Source organism: Cyprinus carpio, chromosome B7 (genome assembly GCF_018340385.1).
Source record: "Cyprinus carpio isolate SPL01 chromosome B7, ASM1834038v1, whole genome shotgun sequence".
In the NCBI taxonomy this organism is placed as follows: Eukaryota; Metazoa; Chordata; class Actinopteri; order Cypriniformes; family Cyprinidae; genus Cyprinus; species Cyprinus carpio.
In genome coordinates, this window is record NC_056603.1 from 26,041,376 (window position 1) to 26,060,920 (window position 19,545).

The 19,545-nt window shown below is 37.8% G+C and overlaps 1 protein-coding gene across 3 annotated transcripts in view; it reads left to right on the forward strand.

Annotated features, from left to right (window-relative positions):
• LOC109064380 (protein BEAN1-like) overlaps positions 1-18,084 on the forward strand; it is a 66,606-nt gene extending 48,522 nt beyond the window's left edge. For all 3 annotated transcript variants that reach the window (XM_042728122.1, XM_042728121.1, XM_042728123.1), the window contains one exon: positions 17,142-18,084. In XM_042728122.1, coding sequence (XP_042584056.1) covers positions 17,142-17,511 — 370 coding nt within the window. In that variant the 3' untranslated portion in view covers positions 17,512-18,084. The remainder of the gene's footprint in view (positions 1-17,141) is intronic.
• Positions 18,085-19,545: the final 1,461 nt, after the last annotated feature.

Consider the following 19,545-nt stretch of genomic DNA (forward strand, 5'->3'; position numbering starts at 1 on the left):
GGGAGAAAGCTAGGCAAATCCCATAAACACACACACACTCTGCAATGTATTCATGTGTGTGTGTGTGTGTGTGTGTGTATTAGGGGTGTAACGGTACACAAACATGACGGTTTGGAACGTACCTCGGTTTTGACGTCACGGTTGGGTATGGTTACGGTACAGCAGGAGGAAAAAACTACACATAAATTGCATTTTTTACAAATTGCTCTTTTTAAAATATATTCAATTATAATTAAAATTTTCTTATGGATAAAAATCTACCTCAGCTTTTGCTCTAAACTATAGTGAGCCCTTTCACTTTACTATAGGGTTATAATTAACAACAGGGCCCAAACTTAAATTCAATTACAATTTATTTTTAACTATAATAATCAAAACTCAAATTTAAAAAATTCCATGAAACATGTAAATTGTTTTTAAATCAACTTCTAAACTATAAAATTTATATTTTATAGTCATAACTTGTTTCATAAAATGTTTATTTATACATACATTACATAATTAAGACATCACTAATAGGTAAAGTAAAATGAAGTACAGTGTTTGATGGGCTACCATGTGTTATTGTTTTGTTCGTGTACCGCCGCCGTAGGGCCGTGGTGTTAACTGCAAGTCAGTCGCGTGTTAAAGTTATTTGCAAAACTACCTCCAGGTGGCGCAAAGGCACGGGTTGCAAACTGACTGTAATTGTAAAATTTTGGTTTGTAAACGGAGATGAAACTACAAAGTAAAACAACAATAACATTATAATATAACATTGTAACATACTTAAAAACCATTAGAAAATTTACAGTGAGTTCATTTCAAAACGTGGGATAGCCTTAGGCTACAGTCTACACATCAAAAATTAGAAGAAAGACCTTTACACACAACAACAAACTGCATGCTGTTTGTTATTAAACAGTCATTATATATATATATATATATATATATATATATATATATATATATATATATATATATATATATATATATATATATATATATATATATGCAGAGCGAAATGAGACCGGTCTAGCATTTAGAAATAATTATTATTAACTCTGCTATTCGAAATAATTATTATTAGCTCTGCTTGATTTTTCAAGAATTACGCCTTTACTGTGTGAGCAAAAATTTAGTATTTTCTGTTTCAGCTGTTTCTCTGGCAACCGCAGATGTTAATTTTATTTTGTGAAGAATTTAGACTTTTTTTTAGGGTTGTGTTTCGGTCCACTTTGGCATATTTTTTGCTCATTATGATTTATTTCCGTCGATACTGAAACACGTGTGAACTACAAATCCTATTTTACCTAATGAATAATAGTTTAGCTTCAAAATGGGCAACATCACGAATATGGAAACTTTGGATTTGTCCCAAATGAAAGAGGTAAGCCCAACCTTACCTTATGTTTCGCTTTAAATTATTATTATTATTTGTTTTTGTTTATAGCTAAGCCTATATTATTATATACTGCAATTATATTTATCCATTAGAATTATATATTTTTAATTTTTGTTCTGTTCTGTCTATACATGACATTTTTTTTTCTCTCAAAACTTAATTTATTTTTAGCGTGTTTTAAAAAAAAAAACATGCAGCAAATGAAAATAAGCGATTAATCAGTTAAAATTTGTGACTGTGGGTTAACAAATTCATCGGTTAAATTTTGTTACTGAGGGTTAATCTAGGCTATGTTGTTAACTATTTACAAGTTTCGTGTTTGTGTTTATCCCGTTTTTTTTCTTCCATTGCATCTGAAAATTACTTTAAGAAACAAAAAAGCCTCCTCCCCCTTAAGAAGTGTGCATGCATATTCACTTTATGCGCTTTGGCACAGAACCTGCCTCCCGCGTAGCTCATCTGTGGACAATTTAAAAATGTTTGATATGTAATGGTTGCTGTCCCATTTTATACAGGAATTGTTCATTTTAAAAACAATCAAATTATATTGTTAGTTTCATGGTAACATGCAATCAAGGTCTTCGGTTACTATAAAAGATACAAGTTAATTTAGGCTATTTAACATGCACTGTGCCGTTTTCACCCGTTTCAACTTATAAACTCCTTGATAGTATTGAGATTCAAGTTAAATCTAGTATTAAAAAAAACCTGAAGGTTTATGAAACGTCAGTCAATAAAGCATTTTTTTAAACAATGGCACTTAAAGTTTTGAACTAAAACATTATTTCAACCACATAGCCTGTGAATGAATAAAAATGCATACTTTTAAATGAAAGAACACTTAGAGAGAATGTAGGTTGCTTCTGGTGTTTGGATTGATACTTCAATATAATGAGGTCCAAGTTTAAGAATAGCCAACACTAGGTTTTTTAGTTTGTTTGTTTGTTTGTTTTTTCAATATATTTTTTTCTCTCTCTCTCTATTTAACATCATTAACTTACAATGAAATACGTCTTCCTTCCGGTAGACTGAATGTTCTCCTGCCTTGCTAAATGCTGGGCTCATAATAAATAAGTTGCATTTGCCTTAAACTGATTTTGTAAAATTAAAACTGGCGGAACCTAGGTGCAGTTAGTGCGAGACGCGCTCACTGTAAAGCGGGAGCAGCTGGCAGAGGATTCCGCTTGGTCTTAAAGCCTTCCTTAAACGCCTAAGTTCACAAATAACAATGATTATTGCAAAAAGAATGATTAATTATTATTTGTTATTATTATGGTCTGGTGAAAATAATAATATGGGCTGCAAGAAAATAATAATTAAAAAGAGTAGGGCTGCTGTGAGTGCAGGCAGCATATGACAACAACAGACCGGCCCACCGGGAATCCTCCTGGTGCTGCCGATTAGCCAATCCGGGCCTGATATATATATATATATATATATATATATATATATATATATATATATATATATATATATATATATATATATATATATATATATATATATATGATCAGCATTTAAACACTATAATAAACACAAGAATTAAGTGCTTGATGACATGGTTATTTTTATTATTGCGAAGTGAGATGAATGAAGAGCGTGTCTGGAGAAGGGAAGTTTGGTTTATCAAGTTAGTGATTTTAGCAACACAGGTTCAAATCCCGGTTTGTGTTTTTATTTATTTATATATAATAAAAAAATATATTAAATGATTAATACAAATGTGTTCTGCAGTTCGCTGGTTTATGTTAAACCATTTTTTATTTTATTTTAGAGGATGTCCATTTTACACTAAGCAACCAATAACGACTGAATTCAGTCCAGCTGGGCGGGGCTGGGGTTTGGGGTAGTTCTGTATAGCTTGTGGGGGTTAAAAAATAAAGGTGTGAATCTCCTGCTCTTTCATATGGACAGTGTCTGATGAGGGTTTCAAACTTGCAGAGCAGGTTTAGGCAAAGTGTTTTCATGCCTCGTTGGCTTTGGCTTTTGCAATTTTTGCAACTGCATAGGCCTAAAGAGTGTTACATACAATATAATATGTTTTTGTTTTATCTCAGGAGAGATGAGGAGCTTCTGAGAGAGAGACAACGAAACTGGCAAAAGAGACACGCATCTGCCAAAGAGACAAAAACTTTTGTTCTTAATGTATAGCCTATGCTGCTTTGTACTATTTTCAGTTTTAATTGTATCAGAATCAGAATCAGAAAGAGCTTTATTGCCAAGTATGCTTACGCATACAAGGAATTTGTTTGAGGTATCCTCTTTGGCCTGATGAAGATGTCTGAGTTTTGCTGTAAACCATGGCTTATCGTTGTTGAATGTTAAATAAGTCCTGGTAGCAATTCATATATCCTCACAAAAACTAATATAGGATGTTACAGTCTCTGTGAGTTCATCCAGATCGGTGGTAGCAGCTTCAAAAACACTCCAATCAGTGAGGTCAAAACAAGGTTGTAAATCCTGCTATGTTTCGTTGGTCCATCTCTTTACAGTCTTTACTACAGGTTTAGCAGATTTAAGTTTCTGCCTGTAGGTTGGTATAAGATGAACCAGACAGTGATCAGACAGTCCCAAAGTGTAACGAGGCTGCCTCAAGCAGGGATTGAACCCGGGTCTCTGGTGCTCTAAGAGGGTGAATTTACTCACTGAGCTACTCCCAGACTGTTAAACCCAAGAGCGGAAGAGCAAAAGAGCAAAAAAGGCCAAGGGGCTTAAATCTTCAAAAAGTAACAATAATCTTTACTAGAGAAAACAAAGTACAAAATAAAAGTAGCAAACTTAGCTACCATTAAACAAAAAAAGACACAAGGGTCCAAAAATATAAGCACAATCAAACTTAGCTTAGCAACTGGATACACAGGAAGCATAGGCTCAAGACTGAACACAATAGCAGGGAACAAACAGACTTATAAAGGGTCAAACACAGGTGTGAGGAATCAACACTGATGAGCAGAGCACTGAACATGGTACGGGGCAATGACGCCCTCTGGAGGAGCGGAGAGACCATAGGGCTAGAGTTCATGGGGCAAGAGCCATCTGCAGTTCTGGAGGGAACATGACACAGTACTCATTGAGTGTGACCCCTGCAGGCCAGGATGAAAACTGCAATGCAGATACGAGCCCATTACAGGATCCCCTCTCCTAGGAACGGCTCCTGACGTTCCTTAGATTGACTCCTTGGGCTTGGTGAAAGTCTGAGATGAGAGCCTTATCCAAGATATCCCGAGCTGGAACCCAGGTCCACTCCTCTTGGCCATACCCCTCCCAGTCTACCAAGTACTGAGCCCTTCCACGTACCCGGCGGTAACCCAGCAGCCTGCGGACGGTGTACACTGGCTGACCATCAATCATGCGAGGAGCTGGGGCAGATTTACTGGCTGGAGACAAAGTGGAACAAACAACTGGTTTTAATTGAGAAACATGGAAAGTAGGATGGATTTTCATGGACCTGGGCAGGAGAAGACAAAAGGAAACCGGATTAATCTTTCTGAGGATCTTGAAGGGACCAATGTATCTTGGAGCCAGCTTACGGGATTCCACTCGCAAGGGAAGATCTCGGGTAGAGAGCCACACTCTTTGTCCTGGACGAAATGAGGGTCCTGCTCTCCTCCTTCGGTTAGCCTGCCTCCGTTGAAGTCGGGCCGCCCTCACTAGGGCTGCATGGGCCCTCTTCCAGGAAAGTCGACAACGACGGACAAGCTGTGTGGCAGCTGGGGTGTCAACCTCTGGCTCCTGTCCTGGAAACACAGGGGGGGGGGTGAATCCTTTGATAAAGTAAAATGGGGAGTTGGATGGATTTTCATACAGAGTGTTATGAGCGAATTCAGCCCAAATTAAACGAGAGCTCCAAGTGGATTGGTTGTCGGCCACCAGGCACCTCAGGGTCTTCTCAATGTCCTGATTTACCCTCTCAGTTTGTCCATTGGACTGGGGGTGGAAGCCAGAGGACATGCTGATGGAGGACCCAATGAGCCGGCCAAACGCCTTCCAAAACCGGGATGTAAACTGTGGCCCCCGATCAGAAACCATATCCTGGGGAAAGCCGTGGATTCTGAACACATGTTTCATCAGAAGTTCTGCAGTTTGGTTAGCTGTGGGTAGTTTGGGCATGGGTAAGAGGTGAAAAGTCTTAGAGAATCGATCTACCACCACCAGAATTACTGTGTTTCCCTGAGATGGGGTCTATCATGTGACGAAATAATTGTATATTTTAGTTGATGGTCGTCTCGGGATAGGCAGTGGGTGCAGTAAACCATGAGGGTGGGTTCTTGGCTCCTTGTACTGGGCGCACACTGGACAGGCAGAGACAAAGTCCCGAATGTCTCTCTGTAACTTGGGCCACCAAAACTTCCTCTGAACCAGCTTGCAGGTTCTGGTGGTTCCCGGGTGTCCGGAGGGGAGGGATGCATGTGCCCACTGCAGGACCTCAGAGCGCATATAATTTGGGACAAAGAGACGCCCTACAGGGCCATTACCTGGACCAGGCTGTTGCTGTTGGGCTCTCCTGACGGCGGTCTCAATATCCCACTGGATGGGGGCTATCACCCTGGCTGCGGGGAGGATGGTTTCTGGGCAAAACTCCCTCTCAGGTGGTTCAAACTGCCTCGAGAGTGCATCTGGCTTGAGATTCTTGGAACCTGGGCGATAAGAGAGAATGAAGTTGAACCGGTTAAAACAAAGGGCCCAACGGGCTTGTCGGGAGTTTAACCTCTTGGCATCTCGAATGTAGGTGAGATTTTTATGGTCCGTCCAGATGAGGAATGGGTGTTTGGCACCCTCAAGCCAGTGCCTCCACTCCTCCAATGCCATCTTAATGGCCAACAGCTCCCTGTTTCCAATGTCATAATTTCTCTGTGTTGGGGTAAGACGGCGGGAAAAAAAAGCACATGGGTGAAGTTTAGAATCACTCTTACACTTCTGTGACAAGACCGCTCCTACCCCCACATCTGAGGCATCCACCTCCAGGACAAAGGGCAGCTCTGGGTCTGGGAGAGTTAGAATGGGGGCAGATGTGAAGCGTTGTTTTAGTGTATTGAAGGCATGGTCGGCATCGCTGGTCCACATGAATTGCCTGTTAGACTTCCTTGTGAGTGAGGAGAGAGGTTCTGCAATAGAACTAAAATTACTTATGAATCTCCTGTAGAAATTAGAGAACCCCAGAAAGCGCTGTACCTGCTTGACTGAAGTGGGTCGGGGCCAGTCCAAGACTGCTCGGATCTTGCCTGGATCCATCTGGAGGCTGCCCTTGGACACATGGAAGCCGAGAAATGAGACAGCTGGGACATGGAACTCGCTCTTCTCCAGCTTAACAAAGAGCTTGTGCTTCAACAGCTGGGTCAGGACCTGTCTGACATGCTGAATGTGTTCTCATCGTTGTTGCATTTAGGGAATATGCGCAAGCGTCGCAACACATGTTAATTTACACCCCGCCTCCAGCAGCGCGGGGGTGTGGGAATGTTCGGAAACAGTATAACATCGCTCAGCCTTTTCAAACTTCTTTTTGCCCCCAAACGAAGAACGAAAACAAACTTCGTTTGAAGTATATCGGGGCCTTTACTCTAGTCTTTAGTCACTTGATTCTACAGAAATCATTCTAATATGATGATTTGGTGCTAAAGACACATTTATTATGTTCAGTGTTGAAAACAGTTCTGCTGCTTAATATTTTTTTTTTCAGAAACCTTGATACTGTCATTCAAGTTTATTATCAGTAAGATATAAAAAAAAATGAAAAAGATATAAGGATGCATAAAATTGATCAATAGTGACAGTAAAGTAATTTATAATGTTACAAAGGATTTATATTTTAAATAAATCTTGTTCATTGATCTTTCGGTTGATCAAAGTATAATGAAAAATGTAAAGTTTTAAGCAGAAAATAGTTTTAAAATTGTTTTAAAAATTAATAATAAGAACCATTATTAATAATTGACTACAAGTGATAATGGATAATAATTGAGCAGCAAATCAGCATATTAAAATGATTTCTGAAGGATCATGTGACACTGAAGACTAAAGAAATGGCATCACAGGAATAAGTTACATTTTTAAATTAAATTTAAATATAATTTAAAATAATATAATTATATTAGTAAATGTAATTACTTTATTGCATTTATTATTGTTAATATAATGCATAGGTTTTTTTTTTGTTTGTTTGTTTTTTTTCAATTAAATATTAGCTTTTTTGTTATACAAATTTATTTTAAAGATTGGGTGTGGAATCTTCCTGTCTTCTGCAGCTGTTGTTCTTCATACTCTCTGGGGAAGTGGGAGCTGCCTTCATTAGCCCAAGGAGCAAAAACAACTGATGCTCATAATTGTTCTTGGGAACAACAATCGTGGAGAAAAAAAAAACATTAAAGCAAATGCAGGCTGTTTATTATTTATGGATATGGATAGATGAGATGAGAGTCACAGTCATGACTGGGCTGTGACATTTGCATAGCCTGATTAATGAATTATTGTCAGCTGAGGTGGCATCTCAGTAAGTGTGTGTGGAGGGGTCCCTGAGGAGCCTGGCTCCTTAACAGAGGAAGCAGGATGGTGCAAAACAGTTCTCACCTTGTTCTGTAGAGAGCGAACAGCTTTATGTACTATAACACTCACACGGAGGGATATAGAAAGCCCTAACAGATCTCTGTGCTATACATTCTTATCATCCAGAAAAAGACAAATTAGCTTTCATACCTTCTCATGTGATTCATCGCAGGGCAGGTGTCGACATTTTGAATGTGCTTTTATCTTGATAGCACCTCGCGCACACACTCACACATGGAGGATTCTCGATCAGAGTCATTATTTATGTATGAGGAGCAGGGGAAAACACAGCTGAGGGTAACCAGGGTAACAACAGAGGTCTTATTCATATTGATTACAGGTGACACAGCAGATGTTGTGAACCTTTAAATGAGCATAACTGTATCAGGCTGTAGAATAAAGGTCTACATGGAAATTAAAGATGAATCCTGAACCTGGTCTGTAAATCAAACCCTTAGACCTGACCTAGCATGACCTGTCGAAATCAATCAATCTTTTTTCAAGTCAGCATGGAGGTAAAATCCAGCTTGTCTTGTTTTTCTTTTTTAAATGCTTGTTATTGATCTTATTGTGAACAGTTCACCCATGCATATTTTGTGAAATGTGAGATTTCTCTCAAACCCTGCATGTTTCTTACAATCGTCTGCAAGCTTAGTTACATTCAGATCTGCCTCCATCCAATCAAAAGCCGATGCATAGAGCCAAGTTCCGCTACCTTTGTTACATCACAATTTTAAGATGAAATATTCCTTGTGTACAGTATGTAGTTTTACGGTGCTGTGATTTAATTCAAAGATGAAGGAGTGCACAGACAAAAAGTAAATCTAAAATGTTTCTGATTTATTAAAAAAAAATATTTTGTAATAAATATTATGTTTCACTTATTAAAAACCCCATTCTGAGCTATGCAACAAACATTTGATAGTTAATAAATAAAGAGAGGATCAAAGTACGCACATCCAAAAAAAGTCTTGGCCAGGTGCAAGATCAAAAGGTACATCAAATAATAGAAAAAATATCTGCACACTGTTATTCTCCCTTTATTCGAAAAAGTTAAAAAATAGCAACCAAAACGTTGATATTTTTAACTTTTTTGAATAAAGGGAGAATAACAGTGTGCAGATCTTTTTTACAGTTAATAAATAAAACACACATATATACTATATCACACGAGTAGCACTGGGATATGACGGTATATCGGTGGGACTGTGATTCGGCTGTAGGTAATAACAGTGTGCCGATATTCCACCATATTGCATGACTATGAGTGTGATATTGCATTTACATAACAATTCGACGACCCAAGTGTATAAATACATAAGAAACAACAACGTTGTCTTTAAAAAACCTCTTTTGCGCGAACTACTACCTGCATTTGATACAGCATTAATTCTTCAGCTTAAGTCGGTCTCACACTGTGTGATTTTTAATAGTCCTTTATGATTGATGCTTGTCAGACTGTACAAACATAATGATCATGTCACACTGTGGGATCTCAGTTGTCATTAATGTCAGACTGTACGAAAGTCAAGATACGTTATAATCGGGTGCGTGCAAGAAAACTTGTCCAGTTTTACATTATCAACCCATACACGTTCAGTGACTGCAAGCTGCATTACACGCGGGGCTGAAATGTTAGCTATCATGAAAAGTATATGAATGGTGGCAATAGCGGCATATTTAAGAAGAATAGTGTAAGCAGCACTACGCACCCACATAAAAACAGCTGCGTAACCGGTGTTTATCTTAGCAAAGACAACTTATCATATGATTTCCGTGAGCGGAGGACGGGAGCACCAGAGTTTATGGTGGTTAAAAGAAATATCTACCATTAATTCTGATCATGGCTTGTCTTGAAAAACGGAGACAGTTTGATGTTCGTTGTAGGAGAAGTCACACTGCAAGACTGTGCACCAAGTCTTCTGACACTGCCAGAAATTTCGTTGGAGGTAAAATTTGATCGCAACGGCCATTAATCAGCTGTCGGTGAACATGTCAAACCAGCGATCAAAGACTCAAAGATTTTAGGCAAGGATCATAGGAATATTTTAGGAATATTTTAAAAATTTGTCTAAGACTACCAAATCGTGGCCAAAAATGCACAGTGTGAGCTGGGCTTTAATCTCAAATTCACAATAAAACATTAGTTTGATATTTTGGCAGCATCTTACAAGCTGTTGTTGAAAGTAAAAATAGCTTTTTTACAACAGAATTTCAGTCTCTTTTAAAGTGCCCCTATTATGCCATTTTTACAGTTTCTAATATTGTTTTGGGAGTCTCCTACAAAATGCTTTTGTTTTCTCAAAATATGCATTTAATATCACTTCATTTCCAGCGATTCTCAAACGATTAGTTCGAAGCAGTTCAAAGATTCAGTCTCTCTAAACCCCTCCTTTCCGTGAGCCTGCTCTGCTCTGATTGGTCAGATGGCCTAGTCTGTTGTGATTGGTCTGCGGCATACAGCGGTGTCAGAAACGACATGCCTGTTTCAATAGTTCTGTATTTTGAATGCTCTGTAGAAAATTTAAACCTCTATTATTTATAATACTTACAGGTTGTGATTTGGTGGAGCAGCTGGTCTAAATAAACAGGATACTGATCCATCTTTCAACAGCAAGCATTTTGTGAATCCCGTGTTGAACTCCCAGAGATTAGAGAAGCAGTCGTCAGTAGAATGACGTGTTTGTGGGCGGGGTCAAGTTGTTTGCAACCGGCTAACGTAGAACAAAGGCACGCATTATGCAAATGTGTTACCCCATGATGTGTAGCCGTCATGGAAGTGCGATTCGAATTTCTAATGACTCGTCTAGGCTGTACAGTGTGGATTCTTTATTTTGGGAGGCAGTAACTTTATTTATTGTGCACTTTCAGCTTTACAACTTTGCAGATCGTTTACAATCACATACAGCTACATTCAGACCAGAATGATATATATATATATTGGAAATGGCATAATAGGGGCACTTTATTATAAAAGTCTTTCGTGCTGACTCGTGCTCTCTTGTCACCATCTAATAGCCGAATTATGTAACAAAAATCACCATTAAGAACACACACACCGTTTCCCAATACTAAATTCTTCTATTGAATACTGCTGTCATTTATATAAAATATTATTTATTTAATAATAATATTTATTAAACAACAACAGCCATCATAAAAGTTGCTAGGCAGTCCAGTCAAAAGACCAAAGACTAAATGTGAAATCAACCCAAAATGCATAATATCTCATGCTTAAACACCATAGAGACATCAGAGCCAGTGCCAAAAAAAAGTGGACTCAGAATGCTACAATGCAGGGGGAGTTTCTGTTTGGCTTTGTGTGTGTCTGTGAATCAGTCTCATAATGCAACACAATGTAAGGTACAACCTAATGAAAAGACTGCATAATGCATTTGTATACAGTCCAAAGGATATAGTCATTGGCCATCATTGGCAAGTTTACAAGCAGAGACTGCCGAAGTGTGTAATTTGTAGACATAGTGGCGCCACAGTATATCTGAGTGCAGTATTCTCAGGGACGTGTGCCAGAACATTGTGGGGTTATGAGCATTCAGCCAAGCTGTCAATACTGGTTGACCTGCTTATGGTGGCGGTGCGAAGTGTCCAGGCATGGAGTCCTGTTTGCTGTGGTCTCCACCTGTGCTGATATCTGGATTGGTATGTTGAGTTGATGTGTGTTAACGTGTAAATCTTCTTGCACACAAAAATATTAATACTAATTTAAATGTCAAAAGTTGTTTTAAACCTCAAATCACTTTAGGTATAGAAATATAAAAGTACTAAAGCTATGGAAGCTCATTTTCACCACATAAAAAATGACTTGGTATTCATAATCTCAGAATTTTTACTTTTTAAAGTCATAATCGTGAGATAAAATCATAATTTAGATAAAACGTTGTCAATACCAATTTTTATGTCAACAATTGTTTTAAAGTTATATCAACTTAGGTACATTTACATTCAGTTATTTTAGTTTGCAGCAGTTTATCCCTTTTATGCAGAATACATAAAGCGATTCTTCTTAAGGAGGCAAACAGACACAGGCGGTCCTCGTAATACCAAGTGTAAGGCATATGCTCACATAAGTACAAGCTAGAAAGGGAAGGATTAAATAAAGAGAAAGTCAAAAAAAAATTTTTTTTTAATTTAGGATGAAGTCAAGTTGCATCGAAAGAGATGGGTTTTCAGCTGTCGCTTGAAAATTGTCAGGGATTCAGCATTCCGGATAGGGGTGGGAAGATTATTCCTCCAGCCAGCAATGGTGAATCAGAATGTTCTGGAAAGTGATTTTGAGCCTCTCTGTAATGGTACCACGAGGCATAGCTCACATGCGGATCTCAGAGTTCTGGAGAGGATGTAGATTCGTAGTAGTGAGTGGAAGTAGGCGGGTGCTGAGCCTGTGGCTGTTCTATATGCAGGCATCAATGTCTTTAACTTGATGCGAGCTACAACCGGTAGCCAGTGCAAGGAGATAAAGAGAGGTGTAACACTGGTTCTTTTGGGCTCGTTGAAGACCAGTCGTACCGCTGCATTCTGAATCATTTGTAGAGATTTGATTGTGCTTGTTGGAAGTCCAGCCAGAAGAGCATTGCAGTAGTCCAGCCTAGAAATGACAAGGGCCTGGACAAGAAGTTGTGCAGCATGTGGTAGAAAAAAAAAAATTAGCATCCAATTTGTTGTTCTGTGAAAGAAACAAAGATACCTATTTGAAAACAACTATTCCGAGGGCTGTCGCTATGAATGGAAGGATAGAGACAGGTCTGTAACTATTTGTAAGTGAAGTGTTTAAAGTAGGTTTTTTTGAGCAGTGGGGTTACCCGAGCCTGCTTGAATGCAGTGGGGAAAGTGCCTGTTAGGAGAGATGTGGTGATGATGTCTGTGAGTGCTGGTAAGAGTGTAGGAGCAGGTGCTTAAAGAGGCATTTACTTTAATTTACTTTATATATTATATATTTTTTTTTGCTATTATGCACCAATAATAAACATAACATTTACACAAATGTATCTTTTAAAATCTATTTTTGGTTGACAACTTTAACTGCTTGATGCATCAGTAGTCTCTAATCTCAGCCAACTAGAGATGCAGAGGCAAAACTAAAGAATGACCCTCAAGCACCACAGATGTTATTCAGAGTCCACATGAAGAGGCGTTTTTCGTGTTCATGATGTGGTATGATTACCATCATGACATGAGAAGAGAAACTGAGAAGACAGAGAAACTTTAGGAGAATGAAACTACATTGATTTCATGTGAACCACATTTTTGGTTTACTCGCTCCTTTAATGGGTCTCAGTCATGCTTAGCCATTTTCCCTGGTATCATCACCTCTTCCAGTTGAACAGGTGGTGTGTTAATTAGCCCTCATCACCTCACTGAAGCCTGACGGAGGAGGTGAGGGAGTGGAGCTGCTGCTGATAGATCAGTTTATTATATATACTACATACTACAATTCAGAATTATTTTACAGCAGTTCATTAGTCTGTTTCACTCAGGGGAGCAAATTATATATATATATATATATATATATATATATATATATATATATATATATATATATATATATATATATATACAGGTGCTGGTCATATAATTAGAATATCATCAGAAAGTTGATTTATTTAACTAATTCCATTCAAAAAGTGAAACTTGTATATAAAATCCCAAATTCAGTATCTCAGAAAATTTGAATATTGTGAAAAGGTTCAATATTGAAGACACCTGGTGCCACACTCTAATCAGCTAATTAACTCAAAACACCTGCAAAGGCCTTTAAATGGTCTCTCAGTCTAGTTCTGAAGGCTACACAATCATGGGGAAGACTGCTGACTTGACAGTTCTCCAAAAGACAACCATTGACACCTTGCACAAGGAGGGCAAGACACAAAAGGTCATTGCAAAAGAGGCTAGCTGTTCACAGAGCTCTGTGTCCAAGCACATTAATAGAGAGGCGATAGGGAAGGAAAAGATGTGGTAGAAAAAAGTGTACAAGCAATAGGGATAACCACACCCTGGAGATGATTGTGAAACAAAACCCATTCAAAAATGTGGGGGAGATTCACAAAGAATGGACTGCAGCTGGAGTCAGTGCTTCAAGAAAAGATGCATTAAGCACAGACGTATGCAAGACATGGGTTTCAGCTGTCACATTCCTTGTGTCAAGCCACTCTTGAACAACAGACAGAAGCGTCTCACTTCAAAAAGGACTGGACTGCTGCTGAGTGGTCCAAAGTTATGTTCTCTGATGAAAGTAAATTTTGCATTTCCTTTGGAAATCAGGGTACCAGAGTCTTGAGGAAGAGAGGAGAGGTACACAATCCACGTTGCTTGAGGTCCAGTGTAAAGTTTCCACAGTCAGTGATGGTTTGGGGTGCCATGTCTTCTGCTGGTGTGGTCCAAGGTCAATGCAGCCGTATACTAGGAAGTTTTAGAGCACATCATGCTTCCTGCTGCTGAAAAAGTTTTTGGAGATGCAGATTTCATTTTCCAACAGGACTTGGCACCTGCACACAGTGCCAAAGCTACCAGTACCTGGTTTAAGGACCATGGTATCCCTGTTCTTAATTGGCCAGCAAGCTCGCCTGCCCTTAACCCCATAGAAAATCTATGGGGTATTGTGAAGAGGAAGATATGCCAGACCCAAGAATGCAGAAGAGCTGAAGGCCACTATCAGAGCAACCTGGGCTCTCATAACACCTGAGCAGTGCCACAGACTGATCGACTCCATGCCACGCCGCATTGCTGCAGTAATTAAGGCAAAAGGAGCCCCAACTAACTATTGAGTGCTGTACATGCTCATACTTTTAATGATCATACTTTTCAGTTAGCCAAGATTTCTAAAAATCCTTTCTTTGTATTGGTCTTAAGTAATATTCTAATTTTCTGAGATACTGAATTTGGGATTTTCCTTAGTTGTCAGTTATAATAATCAAAATTAAAAGAAATAAACATTTGAAATATATCAGTCTGTGTGTAATTAATGAATATAATATTTTAAGTTTCACTTTTTGAATGGAATTAGTGAAATAAATCAACTTTTTGATGATATTCTAATTATATGACCAGCACCTGTATATGCTTAAACTTGAAACCTACAAAAATTGCTTCAAAGCACTGATAAATGGGTTTTCCCCCCGGGATATAATAATCTATGCAGCTCTTTTTCATACAACACCAGATAGTGACCATTTTTAATGCTTGTACCTTAAATTGTCAACATTTGTTTTGTGTTAGAAAATTAGGTACTCTATGTATTTTGTATTCAATACATTTTGGATTCCAGTCATTTCTGGGAAATTACGAAGTGCTCAGATTGTGTTATTTATTTTGGAGAAAAATACAAATAAAAACTGTTCAAAAAATTTAAGGTCATTAATAAGTTTCTTATGCTCATCAATGCTTCATTCATTTGATCAAAAATACAGTAAAACAGGAACATTGTGAAAAATTATTACAATTTAAAATAACTGTTTTCTATTTGAATACTGTATATGTTTTACAATGTGATGGCAAAGCGGAATTTTCCGCAGTAATTATTCCAGTCTTCAGAGTCATGATTCTTCAGAAATCATTCTAATATGCTGATCTGCTGCTCAAGAAATGTGTCTCCTTATTATCAGTTTTGATAACAATTGTGGAGCTTTTTTTTTTGTGGAAACCATGATTTAGTAAACATGTTTTTCAGAATTATTTATTTAATTAATTAATTAATTAAATAGCATTTATTTGAAACCTAAATCTTTTGTATCATTACAAATGTATTTATTATGTTTTGATCCATTTAAAGCATCCTTTCAAAATAACAGTATTGATTTTTTTTCTTTTTTTTTTTTCCTTACTTACTCATCTGCACATCTTTTGTATGTAGACAAAAATAGATGTGTCTATAATAGAGATCTTTGTGCCCACCATACCCATCTCTCATATGTAAGCCTGGGGTGGCAGCCTAAAACTAATTCTAGCATCCTGTTTCCGCTCTCACTGACAGTCTGATATGGTTAACCATACCGAGATCAAATTACCCTGCTGCTATTCGCTCTTACTCTTTCTAACACTGTGCTCTGTGCACGCTGAGGTCAGAGGCATAAGACTGCTTCACTTTACTGGAAGTGCCCATGAACCTGGTTAATGTAGCTCACCTCACACACACACACACACACACACACACACAACTCACCTTCACACAAACAAGGAGGCCATTTCAGTCCTGTTGTCTCTCTTTTTTGTTTGCTTTTCTCTTGGATGGACACATCAGGCTTCAAATCGGATGTGCTTCACTGGAGCTTTGTTTGCCGTGCAGCAGGATATCGCACAGAGAAACTGAAATTGGCAATTTAGTGTGGTGGGAAGGAACAAAAAGAGAATCAAATGTCAGTAATACTGAGGGTCTGGCAGTCAGATGTTATAACTGCATATGAAAAATATTCTCACTATGTAAATATACTGGATTTAAAATCTTCATTTATAATACAGTCATAAAAATTCATAATACTATCATAAATCTGACACTTCTGGTAAAATGCTGCGAATTTGCAGTGTAGAATTGTAGAAGTGAAGTGTAAAATGGCTTCAAGTTATTATTTGTCAGCTACATATTTGATTTTTTTCCTTAACTTAATCAACTTTAAAAGGAATTTTTAACAATTTATTTATTAAATATGATATAATATTTATTGTCATGTTACTATATTCATTTTAGTATATTCATTTTAAGGGTATAGGGCTTAGAGACCCCTAACCCCCTAGAGGCTGGGTGGTTGGGGTCCAAGAAAATCTGAAGAAAAAATACTTTACTTAAGCTTTCAAAGGTGTTAAATATTAAATATGCACAATATGACGATTTAATCTTAATACATACATTATTTTATAATTTTAGTGTCATATATAATTGCTTGAATGTTATTTGTGCACGTTGTCTTTATAATATCAAACTATATCGTTTTCCCATACAGAATATAGGTATTTAGGAAGGAGATAATCATATTTCAGGGTTCTTAGCATAAATAAATGTTCTGCCCTCTAGTGGTTATAAAATGTAACCTACCATGTATGCAAGACATATTACTGTATGTGCTACCCTAAAGAAGACCTTCGAATTTTAAACTGTAGTATAAGACCTATGTTGATAAATACATCAATTACATTATATTGTTGAAATGTTATTTGAAATCAGATGCATATATAATAATATTTCTTTCAAAATTGTGTTTTCTTTCAGTTATGATGAGTGTGTGGGACAAGGGATGCAGATATATGTTCCTACGGACGATCCGCCCCCCTACTCCCTCACAGACCCGTGCCGGGAGCATCCTGCCCCACACCGTCACAGAGAGATGGAGGATCTGCTCACTGGTGCATCCTGGGTGTCAGCAAGTGGCTCTTCCCATTACCCAACCGGACTACAGGACTTCAGGCACCAGCCAGTCGCCTCCATCTCTTTTTCAGCCTTGCCTTTAGATGAGGCGCCCCCATACGAGGCAGTAGTGAGTGAACAAAACCACCCTCTTCCTCTGATGCCCCTGGATCTGCTCAAACACACTACAGCAGACAGCAGTCCTCAGGACAGCGTTTCCCACAGGATCCTGTAATCCGGGCCTCTTCTGCACACTCATACGTCACTGTACCAAACCAGCTTCGAGAGGGACTCTATTGTGTGGCTGGGGTCTCCTGAGTCGACAGCTGCAGGAGCCCACAGTTACCTCTCACTTCAGCCGACACAGACACTGCACCTCCTGTTTTCTGTGACATAGAGGGAGCCGCCATGAGAGCACAGGGCTATCGACCACTTTTTTGTGCGTCACCTCACCTTGTCTTTTGCTTATGGTGTAATTAGATGTCAATGTGTGTCTTCTTTTACAGGTAGACTGATAGATGATTTCAATTTCACAAGCACCAATTTCAACACCCATTGAAATGTGCTCTTCTGGATGTCAGAAAAGAGCAAAAGGCCTCTCAATAAACCTGGGGCCGTAATACAGAAATTTACATAGGAATAGAAATTTGTCTTTCTTTTTAGTGTGAAAATGTGTGTTCCTGCATGAGCGACTGTGTATTTCCAACAGTATTTCTATTACAACTTTCCTTGTTTGTTTGTTTTTTGTTGTTTTTTTTTTTCTTTCAAATTTTGGTTTTAACTACACTAGTCAACATTTAAAACCTTTCCTCAAAGTTGTCTTAAAACCTAAAATCAAAATGCATTCTTGTCTTAGGATAACTCTGATGAACTTTTCTTGATCCACTTAAAATGTTGACTACCATATTTACGTTTTGTAAACTGAAAGTTTTTTTAAGATGATATTTTGTAATTTAATAACTAGAATAACTAGCAAAGATGAGAAATTATTACCTTTAATAGAAATTTGAATGTCATCAGGAAATCAATATGCTTTTAATCCATACTTTTTTACACATCATTTAGTTTCTTTTCTCCTTTACATCAGTGGTTCTCAACCAGAGGTCCAGGGCCCATTAGGGGCCTAAACCAAGCTTCCTGATAAGTCCTAATATGATTTCAATTTAGTTATATTAACATAATCTTAAAGGAATAGTTCACTCAAAAATTAAAATATGCTTAAAAAATTACAAACCCTCAGAACATCCAAAATGCAGATGAGTTTGTTTCTTCATCTGAACAGATTTGGAGAAATTTAGCATCACATCACTTGCTCACCAATGGATACTTTACAGTGAATGGGTGCCGCCAGAATGAGTCCAAACAGCTGATAAAAACATCATAATAATCCACAAGTAATCAACGTGACTCCAGTCCATCAGTTAACATCTTGTAAATATTCTCTTGGACAAAGGAGATCCTCAGAGTCAAAAAGGTTGAGAACCACTGTTTTACATCTGTTTCATAGATCACTGTGATTTATTTATATTTGCTTCTGTTTGCAGAGACTACTGATTTCCTAAAGTCTCAAATGCATCTGAAGATCTCATTAGGAGAACAGCAGATGTGTGATAAGTGATATCAAGCTTAATGCACATGACAATACAAACTATAGTTAGAAAGGGCTTTAGGGAACACTTTGCCAAAGGCTGTAAAACAATTGTTCTCCTAAAATGCATTGATGCTGTGTACATTAGAACATAAGAGCTGAGACTGGTAACCAAGTAGCTCAACTGCAAAGCCATTGTAGCATTGACGTCAATACGAAATGAAACATAAGATAGTTCTTGCTGGACACATTCTGTGCTTCCAAAACATTTATGTATTAGATTTGTTTCTGTTTTTGTTCTAACATTACCCACTTTTATTCATTGTAACACAATGGCTTCGCCACGTGCATGTTTCTAATATACAACGTGCCTATAAATCCATGACTGTTAGATTAACATGCTAAAGTGAAGAAAACTGCATTCCAAAACACACATATATACATATAGTTATTTATATATTTAAAAGCTGCCCTCAAATGACACTGCATGACACCTCACCTCTATTCTCGCCACTTTCTCTCAGCACGAAAGTAAATACTTACAGAAATAAGGGTCTGTAAGGGATTTTTAAATTGAATTTGATGCATGAATGCATTTCTTGTGTAGTGAAAAGCAGCTCAAAGCAGAAATGAATATGAAATGGCCCACTATTATTTATGTATTGTAGTTTGAATGGATGT